We start from the raw sequence: 21,078 nt of genomic DNA on the forward strand, positions 1-21,078 counted from the left end.
TGTGTCCAGTACTTAAAATACTACAGAGGTTCGTCACTGCTGTGCAAACTGCTTAATGACTTATACTCCATTTGGGAAAAATGGCTTAAATGTAACAGCAGCATACAATGACAAGTCAGACACATGTCTCTGTAATGTAGATGAATGCTTCAAAATGTAAAACTGTACTTTCCTAAGACAACGGTCACTGCAAAAAAATAAATAAATAAATAAACAAGACTTGAACCCTACCCTGTCATTACTTCCAGATGCAGCTGTCCTGAGACGGTTAGAAATGCTGGAATGTTGAAGAAATGGTTGGTTTCTTTCTGTTCACATCTCTCCTTATTTGCAGGCTAGAAAATGTAAATCAAAGAATTCAGATGTGAAAGCAAAGAACTTAATTAACAAAACACTGGCAAAAGTTATTAAAATAAGGCTTGTATTTCAGTACAGTTGTAGAATGCTCTGTCAAGCAAGTGAATGGCTTCACTCTGCTAAAAACAAGACTGTTATATAGTTAAACTATAAACAATTATATATTCCAACAGCTGCCAAGAACATCAAAAAACAAAACAAAATGAAAAATGTACAAAAATGTTCTGATTCTTAATTTGTCCCTCATACAGCCATTCATAACGTTTCTCTTACCATTTCATTATGATCTTTCCAAAGCAATTCTCAAGAACAGAACTCAGTGTGCCTACTTTTAAGAAATAATTTGAAGACTCGCTCACAGTTATAGTGGCTGGAGATTATCAATACTGCTACTAAATAGAGTTAAGATATAGAGCCAAGTGTTGGCTAAAAAGGAAATGGTAGGGCATCTAGCAGATGGTTTGTGTGATGGGTTTCTATGGTGAGGACGTGAGGTATTGCCATCTGTACAAAGGAGAATAGGGCAATGTATGCATAACATATGCCAGCATAGTTGTCTGGAATTTTGTAGAGAGTTTTGCATTGTTTGACTATCACACTGATTTGCACCGATGCTTGTGTTGAAAATGTATCAACTGTGTTGTTGTGGCCGATTAGATATATGTGTTTGGATGGAGAATTCTGGAGGGGAGGGGGTGGAAGTTTTTTAAGTTTTTCTGTGGCTTTCAGATACAGCAACAGATCTTAGCAAAGTGCTGGGTATGTATTGTAACAGAATCAGGTGATCAAATGTGATGTCATTCTATAACCAGCACTGAGAGGATGGAACTCTCTCAGCAGTTTGTTTTGTTTTCTTCAGAACCCGATGTAAAAGATCTATGTCAGTTATCGCAGTCAGGTGAGTTAGTTCAGTTCAGTTTAGTTTTGAAGCTGATCACCTTGTCTTGTGGAAGTAAGCATCTTAATATCTCATCTTACCTTGCTGTATTAATTAAGTTAACTCGGGAACAGTTATTCTTTAGACAATCATTAAATACAGTGAGATTAGTTAAGTATTGCTTTTCTGCATCTGTGTGAACCTGTCCAATGGTGTTATTTTTATTTCTCCTGTGACTGAAACTTTGGCGCTTATTGTACTTAGATGTTTAGTATTCTCATGCTTTCTATTTTATTAATTATTAAATATGTCTATACACTTCATTGTGACTGGTCTTTTAGAAAATACTTTTAACATCTTGAGAGTACCTGTGCTTATTTTAATGATGCCTTGGCCACTCTTAAAAGCCTTGCTGTTCTGGTTACACTCTACCATTTATATTAGTATTGATTTTACTCAGTATAATTGGACACCTTTGTAAGAGCATACTTCTCAAGCGTACCTCATTATGAGGAATGTACCTCATTTGCGGTCTTAAAAAGTTCATGTTCCTCAAAGTTCCACATTGAAAGGGTCTGTCACACATTCAGCATTAGGACATTTTTAACTGATATTCATGGTAAACAGAAATGAATCATAATAATTCATTAAAAGATCTTTTTTATAAGTAAAAGGAGCATATTTAAACCATCCTATGACCTTCCTAGTTTAAGCTGTTAGTAAGCCGTTAGTATGTGTTCCACATTTTGCCCATTTGTTCCACATTATAAGGGCCAGTGTTCCTCATTTTGGAGATGGAAGGTTGAGAGCTATGTGTAAGAGCCTTAGAATGGCAGACTGGTGGCACTGTGGTTACCTTATAGTTTGGGCAGAATGGGTACGGCTAGTAAATCTGTGCTAGCCTTTCCAAGGAGTGTGAGAGTGTGTGTGTGAGCGTGTGTGTGTGTGTGTGTGTGTGTGTGCGCACATGTGAAAATCAAATACCTAGGTGTGAGTGTGTCAGCTACTTGGAATTGGAACACAATGCTCTTATTTGGGATCTGGAGAGACTGGGAGTCTAGTCCCAGGTCTGGAGCGTGTTCCCTGTGTGCTCCTGGAGGAAACTTTACTTGATGCAGAGAGCTGCATCTGAAAAATACTGTACAAATCTATTTCTGTTCATAGTGGCTGTCTCTCACTGGTGTCAGTGGTAAGGATTGAGGCTCTTTGATTACTGGTCCAGAGTAGAGAGGCTTACAATGTGTCTCAATATACCTGATGTACAGCAGGAATATGGAAAACTATGCACATGTGCCAAAACACAGACATAGCATGTTTACATCACTAAAGATGCAGAAAGACGAAAACACAAATGCACAATTAGGGAGAATACAGGGTCTCTATGCAGAGTTTGACTAATAAGATCTGTTCCATGGTGCTGAAGATAAATATTACTCTTATCCCCAACACCTACTTGGAGTTCTACGGGGTAATAAGAGAAGCCAAGAATGGGAGGAAGGTTTTCCTAAACAAGCTACAAGTGATTCAAAGATCCTGCAGTTAAAATCTCAAAAGGAAAAATGCAACATATAGCCAAACATATTTTTATCAACTACTGCATAAACCAATTAGGCTTGTTAAAAGGAAACCTGACTGTCTTAAACCATCACAGTACATTGTTAATGCTGTCATATATACCACAGTACATGATTAATGCAGCTAAGTATACGTTCAGTACAACTACAGCAGTATGCTAAGGGAATATAGACAAGAATATGGCTTAGCAAATGCTTTTCCGTTAAAAGAAAAACAGCTGTATATTGGCAGGGTGACGTCATTATAACAGAAAGACTAAACTGGTGTTAAGTAATGGAGGTAACATAGTGAAGGACCTTATCACACTTAAAAGTGGCCATCCACAAGCATTGAGACTGTTAAGGATAAAAGGATAGAGAAGATTACAGTTGGGTCTGTGACCATAACCCAGGTGTAGTATGTGTTCTCAAAATGGATGTCAAGACGTTTATATCAAAAGCAAAGCTCATATTGGGAACGCATAACCAGAAGTTATGACTGGAGAAATTTGATCATAATCCTTTTGTTATACTGAGCTTTAGCACAAAGTACTTTTACAGATTTTAATACTGTAATACACTTAATTCTGAAAATTAACTGTGGCCAGAAGTTAAGTGCACCTTTAATCGACCAGCAGAATTAAAATACATTAGATACTTCACACTGGTACACTTTTATGTGTTTGTTGGGTGGGCTGCAGTGTGAAATGAATTACAAGTATGGATGCCAAGAAACTCAACTCTGTTTCACCTTTGAGACAGTGAAGTGAGTTACAGCTTTTAAAATTTGTGAAAATGATTAAAAACCTAAATATAAAATATGCTGAATTTCTAAATCAAAGTTTCAACAATCCTGGAAAACCTTATATATCAGGCATATTCAGTTAACCCTTTAAACTTGCTCTTAGATAAAATAAAATGAATAAATATATCAAAAAACTACACATGTATACATAATAAAAAAGAAAAAAACAGATATTAAAGGTATTCTTGAGAGCTTTCAAATATTTTATGAAAATATAAATAATACAAATTACCTAGATAATGATAATATAGTCAAAACTTTTCTAAGGGAAAATATAAATAATACAATTACGAGCGAACAAGTAAAAACAATCTGATAGACCATTCACTTTAACAGAAATAAAAAAAAAAACAAGTAAAAAAAATAATAAAGCTCAAGGCTTAGATGCTGTTATATCAGAACTATAGAAAATACTACCAGATGAATCAGTTAAAATACTAGATAAGGCCTATAGAGAAATAAAAACAACTGTTGAAGTCCCCCCATCATGGAAATATTCCCTTATATCACCTTTTTTAAAACAAGATAAGGATCCTACAAAGTGTTCATCATTCAGACCCATTTCACTTTTAAATGTAGACTATAAGATGTTCATAGGCAGGTACTAGGCTATCGGCCCTGGGGCCTATATAAGCCTAGCCAAAAAGGTTCCCTGGCTTTCGCCACAAAAGTAAATTATTTTCCTGTGCCCCTGTCAAGCAGTGCTGCAGAAGTGATCTCTGGGGTGAATTTTCTACTTCCCATCCAGTCGTCAAGGTTTTTCTTAAAGAGGGCCAATGAGGAGCTTTGCTTGACATGAATGGGTAGTTTGTTCCAGAGTATGGGAAGTCTCTGGGACAGGAATCTATCCCTCCGGCATGTTCTGTTTATTGTGGTGACAAGGTTTAGGTCCCTGGAGCGTGTGGTTTGGAGAGACTGGGATTTCTTTAAGGGTAGCATGTCCAACATCTCTGGGTTTGACATAGCTTTGTATGTTAGGCAGAGATTGCCTCTGAGTAGGCGATATGCAATGGATTAGAGCTGGAGTTTTTTGAGACAGTCTGCGTATGGCATCTGTTTGAGGCTGGTAATCCTCTTAGTGAGGTATTTCTGTGACCTTTCCAATTGTCATAGGTGTCTTGTGACATACATGCCAAACGGGGCATTGTACTCTATAATGGGCCTGATAAGGGATGAGTAGAGAGGAACGATGACCTCCTTTTTTCTAGAAGTGAACCCTTTTCTGAAGAGGTGTGCCACGTAGAAGGATTTCCTATTTACTGTGGCGATGTGGTTATCAAAGGATAGACTACTGTCCACCTGTGTCCCGAGGTCTCATCACACTTTCAGTGTTTAATGAGCTACAGCCTATGTGGTAGTTCATGGGTACCAAGTTTTTCCCAAAGGGGATGACGATGCACTTCTTGGCACTGAGCTTGAGGCCATAACTTTGACACCAAGCATCTGTCTCTATGAGGCCCTTTTGCAGAATGTCTCCATCATTAGGTGATTCTATTATGGCTCCCAGTTTGCAGTCATCTGCGAACTTTGTTAGCCAAAGACCTTCTGTACTGGCCTGCACTTCAGAGAAGTAGATGCCGAACAGGAGAGGATCCAGGACCGAACCCTGTGGTAGTCCACTCGTCACTGGTCTGAAGTCGGACTTGGAGTCGGCTACTTTTACTGTGTGGGCTCTGTCAGTGAGCCAGTTGGCCACCCATCTTGTGACATAGGAATTTATGCCCAGTTTAATGAGTTTATCTATAATTCCTGAGTGGGGGATGGTATTGAAAGCCTTGGCGAGGTCAAGATAGGCTGTGTGCACTACTTCGTCTACGGTCTACGGCTCTAGTGACTGCTTCAAAGAAGTCAATCAGGTTTAGTAGACATGATCTACCTTTTACAAACCCAAACTGAGTGGGGTCCAGGGGAATGTCCATTTTAGGTAACAGAATTAATCTACTTATACCTAAAACTAATTAACAATGATCAAACTGGGTTTATTTTAAATAGACAAGTACAGGATAATATAATAAGAATATATACATACAGTAATAGACTATGCAAATAAAAATAAAAAATAAGTTTCTATCATTAGTCTCGGTTTTGATAAGGCTTTTTGACTTAATCAGTCGTACCTGTTTAAAACACTTAAAGTGCATCATTTTTCATCTGAGCTAACTGCATTAACTTCTAAGTTATACAATAACTCTTGTGCTTATGTTAAAACAGGTTCCTTTCTTTCTAATTCTTTTAAATTACAAAAAGGCACAAAACAAGGCTGTCCATTAGCACCTTTACTTTTTGCATGAGGTAAAGAACCCTTTGCTAATAGTGTTAGAACCAATAAGAACATTAATAGCATCAAAATAGAAGATTTCGAACCAAGGATTCAACTCTTTGCTGATGATATTTTACTAACAATAGGAAATATAAAAAAACTTATTAGAACATACATTTAGTTCTTTGAGTCAGTTTGAAGAAATCTCAAACTTAAGATTTAATCATAATAAAACAAGTACATTATTAATTAATAAAAAAATACACTAATTTACTGGAATAGTAATCAAATGAAATATCTTGGTATAACCACTATGTCTAAAGTAAAGAAATGATACAAAAGGACTTTCAACAGGTTGCTGATAAAATTATAAGTTTAGTCACAAATTGGAACACATTCTTCTTTACTGTGGAAGAACAATTAATGCTTATTAAGATGGCAATTCTCCATAACATATTGTTTGTCTTACAATCTTTATTACTATCTCCATCAAAAAAATGAAGATGATAAATAACATTCTACTTAAAATTTTTTGTCATCCTAATAAACCAAGAGTCTTCTTTGGTTGGCACAGAAAAGGCTGGCATAATGGTGGAATAGGATACATTGATATTCAATTGCATGCTACTTCAAAAATTACGAAAGTTATAGCGTTGTGGAAAAATTCATCTTTATGATTCAAAATTGAATCAAATACATCAAGAAATATTATTAGTAAATAATAAATATATCAAAACCAGTCATAAACAAATAGTCCCTAACAGTTTTATCTGGTTATTAAAAGATTTTTGTGTAAATGGAATTACACCCTCTTCTCAAATTCCCTATTTAAATAACATCATTTTCTCTTTCCAAAATTTTATATATTCTAACCATTGTATTAAAAACTTAATACTGTCTATGTTTTCAACTGCATAGACAAATGACTGCTTAAAAACTCATAACTTCAACAAAATGCTAGTATTGAAACAACGTAACTTAATTTATTGGCATCAGTTCTTAAATTGTACTGATATATGTTATATGTATGTATATGTGTGTGTGTGTGTGTGTGTGTGTGTGTGTATATATATATATATATATATATATATACATATTATATATATATATACATATATATATATATATATATATATATATATATATATATATATATACGCACACACACAAACTTTTGAAAATTTAAGGTCCAAATATAATCAAGATTCTGAGAATTGGTTAGCTTTACAAATATTTAGAAACTTTATGAACAGAGAGATAAAAAAAGATATTTAACCTAGATAAGAAATTGTTTTCCAAATTATTGGAATTCTTAATAACTATCAGTAATAATGCAATGTAAAATAAATCATATTTGTCACAAATTTATAAAATTCTTCAGTTAGATTTCACATATTCAGACAATTCCTATTAGAACTATTCCTCAAAAATAAATAATGAAGACTTCTCTGAAGAATACAACAAAATATTAAAATCTACAGATAAAACCACATCTTCATTATACTGGAAAATTTTCACTTGGAAATTATTTCACAGAGCTTTTGTCACGCCTAACAAAATATACAATTATGTACAAATCAAATAGAATTAAATGCTGGAGATGTAATTCTGAAATAATAGCTGTTTGGATGCATATGGTATATCAATGTGAAGTAGTCTCCTGTTTTTAGAAAGAAATTAATAACTTCATTCAAGTTCTATGGTCAGATAGTTGTAATGAATCTTTAGTTTTATTTAATGCTCCAGATCCTGAGATAATTCCAAAAACCCACGCACTTCTTCTTTGGTCTATTCTTGCTATAGCCAAAAAAGGAGTTACTAAAAATTGGAAAAGTAACGTTACCCCTCTAGTGCCGAATTTATTAGTATGGTAAAAAATGTTTGCAGTATTGAATTGCATACTATAAAGATAAGAACTTCTGATATTACACATACATATAAATCTTGGCTTAAACTTAACGACTTCCTTGAAAAATATTAATTGCGGTTGATATGTATACCTTTGATGTATTGATCAGTGGTGGACCTATGTAAATAGTTGTTTCTTTGTTTTATAATCTATTTTTTTAAAACCAAATTAATAAAGATAACAGAAGAATGAGAAAGAAAACATGACATGGCTTATTTAGGTTTTATAATAAGACCTTAAATATACAACTAACAAAACATTAAGAAAATGGAAGAGACTGCAATTATTCTGCATCTTATGGATAGAATGAATAGTTAAAATACAGAACAAGATTAGGAAATTTATAGAAAACTCTACAGCAGCAAGAAAGGTTCACAAATTAATTATGTTAAAATAGCAAGGAGATGTACAATGCCACAGTACCCAATATACATAGCTCTTTTAACTTGATTCATAGGTGCATAGGTACATTCTAGGCAATCAGTCTGCAAACTATTATACACCTAGCCAATAACTAAACTGTGACCAAAGGTGAGAATCAAATCCTGAACCTTAACCATTATGCCATCCCCATAGGTTAACTTAATTAAAGAAGATCTTCCTAACTGGGAATGCTTCAGACAGCTTGATAAAAATAAATGCAATAACTCATTGGAGGTAATGTGGAGTTCATGCTTATCAAACTGGAAAGATGCTTTAAGGAAAACAGGAAATAGAAACTGAGAAATAAGGGATAAGAGTAAACAAAGTTGCATTATGCGGAAAAATGAATGTTGGAAAAGGTAGAGGTGCAGCCCATTTATTCTGACTTATTGATGGGAAACAGTATTGATATTAATATGAATTAATTGAAAAATGGAAAAATATTGAAAATGAAAAATGCTAAAGATGTAACTCTCATAAGGCTTACAATGTGCATTTTTTGATCATATTAGCATAAAATATATGTGAAATGACATGTAACACGTGGATGATGTTTCAGAAAAAAAATCCCATAAATTTCATAGAATGTTTGCATAGCTGATATTGAAGGTGACAAATGTAGCTGAAGTAATACATAGGAAATTCAATGCAATACAGCCAAACAGTAGAAAACAACACAACAGTACACATAAACAAATATTTATACTGATACAACAAAGTTAAGGAGAAGAATCATGCATGCATACATAACAAACAGTAAAGCAAGCTCTCAACAGACGTGTAAGAAACCTTAAAATACTGTAATATGCATTAAGACGCATCTAATAAAGAAAATACTACACTGGACTTAACCATGTAAATACTGAAAATATTTTTAAATGAATTTAAAAATACTGATGTTGAAAAGTAGTTCAAAAGATTTAAATAACCATTAATGTTTACTGTTTGCTCTATTTTGGAAAAAGATAATGAAAAAGTCATACAATATTAGGCTAGGTAACCTCTACATGGCTAAATACTTTCTTTACATTTTAACACCTTTATTGAATTATCACTTATAACACAGGAAGCATATATTATATAAAAGAAAACATGGCTAAATCTTATCTTGATCCACAGTCAGCTAAACTTATGTCCATATACATTCACTATGCATTGTTCTATATCTATATCACTTATACAGGCTCCTCAGCACACACACACACACACACACACACACACACACACACACACACACACACACACACACACACACACACACACACACACACACACAACACACTAAACTGGAACAAATCTACCATAAAGCAGCAAAATACATTCTAGGCTGCGCACCACTAATTTATCACTGCACACTCTTACAAGCACTTAACTGTCCATCTCTTAAGAACAAACAAAACTCCTGTCATTTACCATGACACGTTAAATCATTCCGTCCTAAACCACAACTACCGCCCTTTAAATCACTGTCCCGTAGCACTTCTCCAGAAACCCAGTATCAGCAGATAACTATAAAAACATCAGAAGTCATAACTCATACTGAGATATAACATTTAAAACCTGGAAGAACCTCCATTCCCTGATTACAAACATTGCGAACATCATTTTCTTTAAAAAAAGCTACTATGCAGGTTATTTTACAGACATTAAATGCTTAAGCTAAACAAATGCCATAATTAAGCTTGTACACTCTTTGCATTTATAGTCACAGTTTATGTTCCCCTGTTGATGCTATTTCTTTTTAATTTGGACACAAGCCTTCTCTTATCTTATTGAATAAAAGTTCACAAAAAAATAAGTTCAGTACATTTTGTATGTGTGATAAACTTCTGTATTCTATTATAACAAAGGGCCAACACTCAATGCATAAAGTGCAAATATTATCTCTCATTTCTACTAAAGTTAAGTTACTGGCCAATACTGCATCATTTATATTATGTATCACACTGTTTTTTAATACACTGTTACCAAGTATGTGTACTTTTATCACTGTTGTACTGTTCTGATGCTTTTCTCTTGACCACAAACACAGCTGGATAACTTGGTTGCCAAGACAAATTATCCTGTGATACGGCAAAAAGCTTTGTGGTCTCTTAACACTTGTGCTGAACCACAGGCATCATAAAGGAATCTACAGTCAAATGAGCACGGATAAGCAGGAAACATGCTGGTCACTATCACCCATGCAGTAAGCCTCAGTATTTTGCTTTGTTTTATGCTCTTCTCTGTGCTTGAGTTCAACATCTAAAGATGTGATCTTGATGCGGATTTTACTGGTTTGCCTAACTGTCATGCCCACTATTCATAATTTGTTGCACCCATTTTATCTGATGAAATCTGTTGTACTCATGGGAATATCTACTTAACTGCATTTCATATCTGTGTCTTAGCCAGCTTAAATTATAATTCTTCACCTTATGTGCCAGGTCCTTCTTTTTGCTGCTTGCTGTTTATTGTAGTTACATCTCCACTGAATGGAAGACCCTGCTGATCAGCAGTTTCCACATATTTTCATAGATAGCAGACCTTCCTTCCTATATGGAATTTGTGTTGCTTAGGACAACTTATACCGGGAGCTGTCTTGACTATCTAGAGTACATATGGAAAGTCTATGCTGGTTAGAGAGAAACCTGTTTTTTTTTTTCTCAAGACCTTCAGTCACGACGGAATCCTGCCTTCTAAGTTTGAAACTGGATAACACATTGTCTTTGTTAGCTAGAGTTTATGCTAGGTAGAAGCTTACACAGGGAAGGATAACTTAACTTTTAACTCCGGCCACAGCCTATACAGCACTATACATATCTACACATACTTGGATCAAACCTTCTTGGCTGAAAGTTATTTTGGGTGCTTTTTTTTCAGTTTCTGTGGTGTGGAAATACTAGTCTGCCTGGAGCTCCTGCTGCCTTTTAATTTCACCAGAGCCTTGCTAAAGTTTTATATTGATTTACTGCTTGCCCTCTGCTGACTTGGGATTTAGTGCCTTTTCCATGGCAGTGGATGGTTATTCCTTATATCCATCCTCCCTCTAGAATGCTGGACCTTTATCAAGGATTTTGCTTTATGCAACCATACCCTTTCCTGGATGTTTACACTGTATTTGACCCTGTGCCTCATGTTTGAATATGGACATAATCCCATCCATGGACTGAATGTTCCATCTAGTCTGAATTTTATATCCTTTATATTAACTCAATTTCACAGTTTTTTTCTTTCTCAAGATGTGATGCTTTACTTTTACACTGCACAGCTGGTCTGCACAATGGTGTTCAACACTCTACATAATACAGAGAGAAGATTTGAGAAGGCCATCCCACTTAGGTTCTTCCTTCCTCTCTCCTTCACTTTACTAAAAAATAAAAAAATTCATCTGCTTTTACTGTATTTGTGTTTCCTCCTACTTTATTTTGCTTTTGTCTCTTCTTAAAAGTATTCAATTTTATTTATTCTGCTGCACTTATTCCTGCTTGGTTGTAGCCTGATTAAATTGCAACTGTTATTCGCAGTGGTGCAGCGGTAGCATTGTCGCCTCAAAGCAAGAGGTTCTCCTGTTCGATTCTCGGCTAGAGCACCTTCTGTGTGGAGTCTGCACGTCCTCCCCGAGTAGCGTTCGAAAGACATGCGTGAAATGGGCGTGCCTTCGTTGAAGGTTGGGCGTCGAGCTGGCACCTCGGCACCATAAAAATCTACTGCCAGCCATTAGCGGACCGGAGTTCCACTGTGGCAACCCCTAACTGGGAAAAGCCAGAAGAAGAATTCTAAGTCTTTTGGTTTAAGCACTTGGGCTTCATACCAGTTGTTTTACATTAAGAAGGTTTGTGGTCTACATTGTTGTGGCAGCACAGGTAGCTTACATCCTTCTAAGCTGGGAATTGCTGATTGATAGCTCTGTATCTGCTATTCTAAAAGTGTATTAGTTCTGGTTTAAGCACTTGGGCTTCAGGCCAGTTATTCTACATTAAGAAGGTTTGTGGTCTGCACTCTTGTGAGAGGAGAGGCTGGATTCTGCCCTTCTGAGCGGGGAATTTCTGGTCACAGGCTTATTGTGCCTGCTTATTCAAACTGTTTCTTTCTGAAATTGGTGCACCTTGTTGCTGTAGCATAGGACTAGATTCAGGCCTGCTGAATCTAGCTTTGTTTGTATAACTTGAGCACTGATCCAGGCCATCTTTTTGGAGAAGGTTCCCCTGCACCCTAGTAGCAGGAGTGTGCAGTTAAAACTCATCTGATTGAAGACTGCTGGAACAGGGCTCAGTTTTGATTTTTTTCTGGTTAATTGGGCAACTTGTTTAAATCAGATTGTTCGTTTTCTATACATATATATATATATATATATATATATATAAATTTTGCACTTTATTCATCTGCTTTTACTGTATTTGTCTTTCTTCCTACTTTATTATTACGGGCATTGACTACAACTCGGAACTGAGATATATAACAATAAGCATCTTTTTATGCGCATTTAAAGTGTTTTTTGATTGTATCTGCTTTATTTTCTGAATATATATATATATATATATATATATATATATATATATATATATATATACTTGCTTCCTGCTTTTCTAAGCTAGTATACTCCAGTTTTCATGTTAGTGTTGAATTCAGGGCTGTGTTACAAATCTCTGTGTCTGCCCATACCTTACTTGGATAGAAGGAAGTTTCTCTGTTCATCTGTGAGAGAGGGGAGCTTTGAGCACCCTATCGATCCCTGGAGGAGTGGTTTCAGCCCAGAAAGTAGTAGTTTATTGGCCATTTTGGGCTAATTTCTATCTCTCTCATTTCCCCTGCTATAAAAACTGCATTTGCCTGGTTTTACGTGCCGGGTAGTGCCGGTTAGCTACGGTATAACTATTCCCGGCTCCACAAAGTCTCCTCTTCAATTTTTCCCTTGGAACTAAACAAACTTTCAACTTAAGCACTCAAGCCATTCATTTCTCAGCCCGGCACTTGCTCAAAACTCATAGCAAGCACTTATAAACCCTAGCACTACAGAAGCTACCTTACCAGCAATTCAGTAAAACAGTTTACTGTACCTATCCAGGCATGTCCAAAGGGCAGTTTCAGGTGTACTCTCCAGTCCAACTGGTGAATCTGGGCATTTTGAGGCAATGTTACAACTGCCTCATGTACACAGACAACCCACTCCTCCTACCACCAAACACTAATATATGTGAGAGATGCAATTATACAGCCAAACTGGAGGCTATGCTCTCTCAATCCAAGACTGGATCAGACAGTCAAGAGGAGAAGGGAAATACTGACATCACACCACTGGTCTCACATAGACCCATTAAATCAGCACCGGCAAAAAACACACATAAATACACGAAAACATACTCGGAGGCTCTAAATAAAAATCTGCAAAAGCAACAGAGCCCTCCAAAGCAAACATCCAAGCAACCTCCACCCCCAACACAAACCATGAAACACATACTTCACAAAACCAGTGTGCAACGCAATCACAGCCCTCAAGGCAAAATAACATACCCAACATACTAGTAATAGGTGACTCTATAGTCAGGCACACTGACGTCCCACTCACTAGGCTGAATAAGGAGAAGGTTACTGTTAGCTGCCTGTCGGGTGCCAGGATCCGCCACATAACACAAGCACTCAGGTCACTCCAGAACAAGTACAAATACGACTCTGTCATTGTCCATGTTGGTGTGAATGACCTGAGCCGTACCTCCCAGGATTACATGAAAAGAGACATGGAAGAGCTCTCTGCTCACGTAGTCCAGGCCCGTATGACCCTGACCCTGAGTAGCATCCTACCCTCACCAAGAATGATACCACAGTATAAAGAAAAAAATTATCAATTTCAACAATTGGCTAAGTTTCTGGTGCCATTCAAAGGGGATACAGTGTCTGTCTGCCTGGGATGACATGCTCGACAAGCCACGTTGCTTCGCTAGAGATAGCTTGCAGCTGTCACCCTTAGGCTTTCGAATACTGGCCAATGCTCTTGCTACCCCCATAGTGCCTTTTTTAGGCAAGGCTCAAAAGACAAACCCACCGCCGTAAATAGCACAAGTAACAAAAATCTGAGGGTAATACTACTCAGTGCCAGAAGTCTAAACCTCAAAATGCATCCACTCGAGGCACTCCTCAGTATGGAGAATATCGATATATGTGCAGTAACAAAAACCTGGTTTAAGGCTCCAGAGAGCACCCCAGCACTACCAGGCTACAACTCATATCATACATTTCAGCCACAGAACCCGAACCGAAATACAAAAGGCTGGGGAGTATCCATATTCATCAAGGATACCCACACCTCCAGGTTAGTGGCACAGCACGATGCTTCAGAGATTATCCATGTGCAACTAACAACGGACAAAACTGCAATTCAAATTGTAGCTTGCTACAGATCACCCATCATGTCCCAGGACCACCATTCCACATTTCTGGAAACACTGGGTAACATAAAGGTCCCACCAAACACCCTAATATTGGGTGATTTCAACTACCCAAACATTAACTGGGAGAACTACTGAAGTACTAACTCCCTTGCCCAACATTTCCTAGAATTTATAAACTCAAACGCCCTGGAACAACTGGTAAACACTCCCACCAAAGGTGACAACATATTAGACCTGGTCATCACCAACATGGGCAACTGGTGTTCCACACCGGAGGTCAACCCCTCGCTGGTTAGATCTGACCATAAATAAATCACTTTGGATATCCACATTCCGCCCCCACCCCCGGAGAAGGAAACCACCATGAAAAACATTTCAAAAGCAAACTTCACATTACTTAAGACGGAGGTGGAAAGTTTCAAAGCCCCCATGCAAAAGGATAACGCTGTCCAAGCTGCAAAATCCTTTACTAATGTATTCTACGGGCACCTACAAGAATGCATGGATCGTGCTATCCCAAGCAAAACCAAGACTCACTCCTCTAAGAAAAGGAAACCAGTCTGGTGGACCCCTGCCATAAACAAGCTATACAATAGAAGGAGGAAACTAGTACAGAAAAGAGTAAAATCCCATAGAAGGGAAGACATCCCTGATCAGTATCAACAAGAAATTACGATCCCTCATAAAATCGTCCAAGGCGAGCTTTGAAAGAAAACTTGCCAAGGACTCCAAAGATAACCACAAGGCATTCTTTAGCTATGTCAAGAATCTAAGTGGCAATGCTCAGATCTGCTCGGAGTAAGTGCAGAATGGCACAAAATACACTGAACAAACCAATATTGCCAACATCCTGGCAGACAGGTTCAGTGCAAACTTCACCCCCCTCTCACCCCCAAAAGGGCCCATAACCATACCAGAAGAATGTCGAGCCCCTGAAATCACAGACACTCAAGTTAAAATAGCCCTCTCCAAAGCCAAAAACACAGCATCAATGTTTCCCAGGCTGTGTCCTACACAAGCTCAAAGACAAACTAACCCCTCACCTAAACACACTGTTCAAACTCAGCCTCTCCACAGGCTACGTACCAATAGAGTGGTGCACAGCAATGTTTATTCTGCTCCATAAAGGTGGAGCCACAACAGACCCTGGGAACTATCGCCCTATAAGCCTGACTAGCTTGGTCTGAAAGGCTATGGAACGCATCATCATCGAACTCATTAACAGAGACATTGGGAACCTCCAAACACGGACCCTACCCAGTTCAGCTTTGTTAAGTGCAGATCATGCCTTCTAAACCTGGTGGACTTCTTTGAGACAGTTACCAAGGCTATAGACGAGGGAAAGGTGGTACACACAGCCTACCCAGACCTCGTAAAGGCCTTCGACACCATTCCCCATTGTGGTATTATAGACAAGCTCACCAGCCTGAACATAAACCCCTATGTCACAAGATGGGTTGCCAATTGGCTCACGGACAGAACCCACATGGTGAGAGTTGCAGGACCTAGGTCTGACTCTAAACCGGTTATAAGTGGTGTTCCCCAGGGCTCAGTCCTAGGACCCCTCCTGTTCGGCATATACTTCTCAGAGGTACAGACAAGCACAGGAGGACTATGGCTGACCAAGTTCCAGACAACTACAAACTAGGGGCTATAACTGACTCACCGGCTGACACAGACATCCTCCAAAAGGGTCTCAATGAGATGGATACCTGGTGTCAAAATCATGGCCTCAAGCTAAATGCCAAAATGTGCACAGTTATTCCCTTTGGAAATAACAAAGTACCCACAAACTACCACATAGTTGATAGTCCCCTAAATACGGAAAACGTAATAAGGGATCTGGGGACCCAAGTAGATAGTAATCTCTCCTTTGATAATCACATTGCCAAAGTGGTTAGAAAATCCTTCTATGTAGCCCACCTAATCACAAAAGGGTTTGCATCCAGATCAAAAGAGGTCATTGTGCCCCTCTACTCATCACTGATCGGACCCATCATAGAGTACAACGCCCCATTTGGGATGTACCTTACGAGACACCTGCAACAGCTGGAAAGACCACAGAAGTACCTCACCAAGAGGATCACTGGCCTCAAACAGATGCCCTACGCAGCTTGACTGAAGAAACTCCAGCTGTTCTGGGTTGCATACCGCCTGCTCAGAGGTGATCTCTGCCTGACATACAAGGCCATGTCCAACCCAGAATTGATGGACATGCTCCACCTAAAGAAAACCTTATCCCCTTGAGCCACACGATCTAGGAATCTAAGCCTCACCACACAATAAATAGGATGTGCTGTAGGGACAGATTCCTGTCCCAGGGACTTCCCATGCTTTGGAACAAGATTCCAATTTACATTAGGCAGAGCTCCTCACTATCACTCTTCAAGAGAAACCTTGACGAGTGGATGGGAAACAGAAAGTTTATCCCGGGGATCACTTCAGTGGCTCTGCTGGACAGAGGCACAGGGAACTAATCTAAGGGGGCGGCGAAAGCCAACACATTCTGGCTAGGCTTATAAATGCCTTTGGGCAGATAGCCTAGTACCTACCTATAAACCTACTGAACTACTTTTCCCGTTGGCTTGTTTTTTTTTTTTTTACTTTATATCAGATTTGCTCTTCTAACTTGCTGCTTATTTGGACCTCACTGATGACAATTTTTTGATTTTCTTAACTATTTTCTAACAGGATGTGTTGCATCTACCATTCTTCTTCATGGGTTTTATTCCACTGTTTTATGGTGGGATTCATAGCTTTTATCATATCTTATTGCTTCAACAACCCTGGATAGGTTACAGACTTCAAGCTTTCCTGAGCCTTCACAATTTTGCATCATACCATTAATCTTATTTTTGTATTGATATTTTACAGGTTTTAGGGTATTACTTCATTAATATTGTATTTATTAATTTTGCAGTTTCCTCTTGTTTAATTGTTTGGACATTTCATCCCATTATTTTACAGATTATATTAAATTTGGACATTTTAATTCATCAGCAATTTTTTACAATGTTTGAGGTATTACATCACTGTAAGTTTTATTGTGCACAGAATTTCTAGTATATAATTCTGATTTTCTTGGTTCATTTCCATTATTTACTGTACCATGAGGTTTACTTTGGTTTATGCACAGGACCAATTAGTGTCTCTTTGCCCTTCTCCACCCCCAAGCTATCTAGGCCAGTAATTTGTACCTGCTTTAGATGAGGTATTTCTAGAAAGCAGATATCTGGTTCTGGTCATGGCATACAATGGGGACTCCAGTAGTTCCAACAATAGAGTGAAAAATCATGCAATTCATACTGTTGCTACCTTGCATGATGTACTCACTGATCATTCATTCTAGATATGCAGGAACTGCCCTCCTTGACACCATACTTAAGTGCTGTATTGTTCTCAACATATCTTGCATACCGTGGACATGGCTTTCAAAAGTGATACCTTGTTAGAAGATAACTTTGCTCTGATTATGTTGGTCATGGCAGGCCCCGAGTTCTCAGTTTGCCAGTACCTGAGGCAAAATCGAAACCGGGCTATTGATCTGAAGCATGAAAATTTTGATTTTGCCAACTTATTTGAGTGTGCCAACCGATGGGTATCTCCTCATTTGTTGTTCACTCAGTAGTGTTATCATGTTTTAGAGGAGTTTACTGATATTTCCTTTATGATAACACTCTCACTGAGGTTAGATGTGGGGGACTTTAACATTTCCAATGATAGAGAGTCAGGACTTTTATGAAAGAGCTCCTTATGCATTACGAAGGGATTCAGGCTCACCTCTGGTGTTACCTCTCCACCCACAAATCTGGTCATACTCTGGACATGGTTTTCCAGCTGGGTGTGATAACAAGTGGCTTGATGGTAGAACCAATCACCTGGTCTTGGACAACCCCACCCATATTCACCAGATGTTGGTTGTCTCAGTCACCCCTGAACTTTTTCAACCTGTCTTGCTTGGGCAAGTTCAAAACTCTAGTGCTAATAGTCTTGATGATCTATGTTCCCTCTTCATCTGGTCCACTGGGAGCCATGATCTCCCCCACAGTGGTGGGTGCACTTCTCTCCTCCAAGGTTGACTACTGCAGTGCTCTCTGCCAGGGCTACCAGACATGAAACTTGACTGCATGAACCACTACAGAACTCCACAGTTAAATTACTCTGTGTGGGTTCCCTGGTATACCCTCTTAAGACTGGCACTGTTGAACATACACTGGTTGCCCATTAGGTAGCACATTATGCCTAAAGTTCCTGTACTGGTTTACTTAACCCTACATGGCTTGAACACCCCCCAATTTGAAGGATCTTTTGACCTGTACTGCCTAAGTTGGTTCCTGTACTCAACCTTCCAGGGGCCATAAGAAGTTCCTTCTGGGTGTCCTCTGGGACTTGGGCATTTATATATCAACGCCCTTACATTTGGACCCCATTACAAATGCCTGGCTTGCCAAGGAACTCCACAGTACTTGCCAGTTTCAAGCACTCCTTAACAAACTTGATGTAGCCTATAATTAATAAATGCTTATGTTTCATCAATGTGCTACTTTATTATTTTTTTTTAACTTACTTCATTTTAACTTGTATTTTGTACTAATAGTTTAACATGTTGTTTTATTCTTTCATCATACAAATCTTAATCAGTTCATCTTGCTTTATTTCAGTTCACTTATGTACTAATATTATAATGTATTATTGTCTTTGTGTTGTTCCATTTGGTGTTTTTCTTTTTATTTTTATGTCCATGTTTTTACAGTGCTTGGCTGTAAAGCATTACAATAAAGCTGAAGATGCCACAGGAGGATGTCGCTGTATCAGAGCTTTAAAAAGGGCATCAGCTTTCAAGTAAGCAGCACAATCTCAATACTCCCAAGCTATAAAAATGGCATTCTTATGGATGTGTTCCAAGGTGGTGGTTGTACGGATCCCAGAAGCTTAGATCTTCTACCCTAAATACTGGTTAAGCACTTTCTGGAGAGAAGGCAAAGGTGCTTCAAGGCTACCCGAGGTTGACCTCACAATTCTGAGCATTTATTTAAAGAATAGGTTATCTGATGGACAGGTGAACCAGAAAGTACATCTCATTATCCTTGTCAGTCTACTAAGTAATGGGCCATAATCTGCACAGAATCTACCTCCAGAGGGTCATAAAGACAGAGAGAAGCACTTCCACCACTAGCTCATGGAGTAAATAGCTTGCACTTAATCAATGCATCTCTCAATGAACAAATAAGAGATCAATGTAGGATGAAGTGCCATCTCCAGTAGGACAAGAAACATGTACTGCTGGGGGAGCTGATTTTAACAAGGCCAAAATGGGCATCAAATGTTCCTAAAGGGTGGTTCTCTACACCATGACTCTACTATCAGCCCGACACTGAGCAAATCTAGGGGATATCTTGTAGATGCCCATGGGTTTATCACATGTTGGTGGAGGAGGAGGAGTCAGAAGAGTCACCTCAAAAATGGAGGCAAACTCTGCCCTCCACAAAGGTACTTTTTTAATTTTTAGTAATTAGTGTCTAAATCCTTATGAAGGCATGTTCTGTGTCAGGCTTTCCTAATTTAACATTTACCTTTGTTGTCTCAAACAAAATAGGAAAGTGCTATCAGGTTGCTAATAATACAATTTCTGGTTCAGAACAGCACGGTCTGGCATTGAGAGAAACATTATTTACTGCCAGGTATTTGAAACAAAAACAAACTAGTTCCTCTGAAAAACAAGTATCATTCTTCCAGTGTTACCACCCTGGCAATATTTTTGCAAGATTATACCAGTACAACACAAAAAACAGCTCATCTTTACAATGGGGATTATTTAACTAATCAGCTCCTACTTTTCAAAAAATATTTTTAATTGCAGATGTTTCATCTGTAACAAAAATTAAAAATCCTTGGTAAATTAACATTAGATTTTTAATATCTGTTAAGTGGATAAGAAATACCAGACATACTTTCCTGTTTTCAAGGCAAACCTATTAGCTAGGTGTCCTGTTCAAAATAATACAAGGTACAGGCAGAGGTTTTGGGAATAAAATCTAAGTGCCAGAATTTGTAAGATGCCGCATTCAAGGTTTTGATTAAGTCTAATACATTTGATATGATCTGCTGTTTAATAGAATATGTTTGTAAGCCAGTAGCCATGCATTTACCAGCAGAAAATCCATATGAAAAGAAACTCCACTCATCCAAGATTTTCACAGTTAGTACACAATAGTGTAAAAAAATTAATCACTTTCATTGTCTCTATCTTGATTTAGTCTGGACAAGAAAAAGTTAAATGCAATTACTCACATAAATTACTAATTCTGACCTTGATAATATATATTTAACATATTTTCAAGTTCAGCTTTGCAATATCTGATGTGTTTTTTTCTGTTTGCAGCTAGTAAATGAGTAATGAAGCTACATCCCCTCAGTATTTCCACTGTTACCCTCAGACTATTATTTATTTTTCTATATTTTAACAGTTTTTTAACCTGCTGTGACTTTACATTTTGTCTGAACAAGTTTTCAGCTGGATGTTGCA

At 37.8% G+C, this 21,078-nt stretch overlaps 1 protein-coding gene across 1 annotated transcript in view; it reads right to left on the reverse strand.

Annotated features, from left to right (window-relative positions):
* NARS2 (asparaginyl-tRNA synthetase 2, mitochondrial) overlaps positions 1–21,078 on the reverse strand; it is a 1,353,496-nt gene that overhangs the window by 813,325 nt on the left and 519,093 nt on the right. Inside the window, exon 5 of the mRNA XM_044072015.1 lies at positions 232–335. Within this exon, the coding sequence (XP_043927950.1) occupies positions 232–335 (104 nt within the window). The remainder of the gene's footprint in view (positions 1–231; positions 336–21,078) is intronic.

The sequence above is a fragment of the Protopterus annectens genome, chromosome 5.part0 (genome assembly GCF_019279795.1).
Source record: "Protopterus annectens isolate FY-2018-M chromosome 5.part0, PAN1.0, whole genome shotgun sequence".
In the NCBI taxonomy this organism is placed as follows: domain Eukaryota; kingdom Metazoa; phylum Chordata; order Ceratodontiformes; family Protopteridae; genus Protopterus; species Protopterus annectens.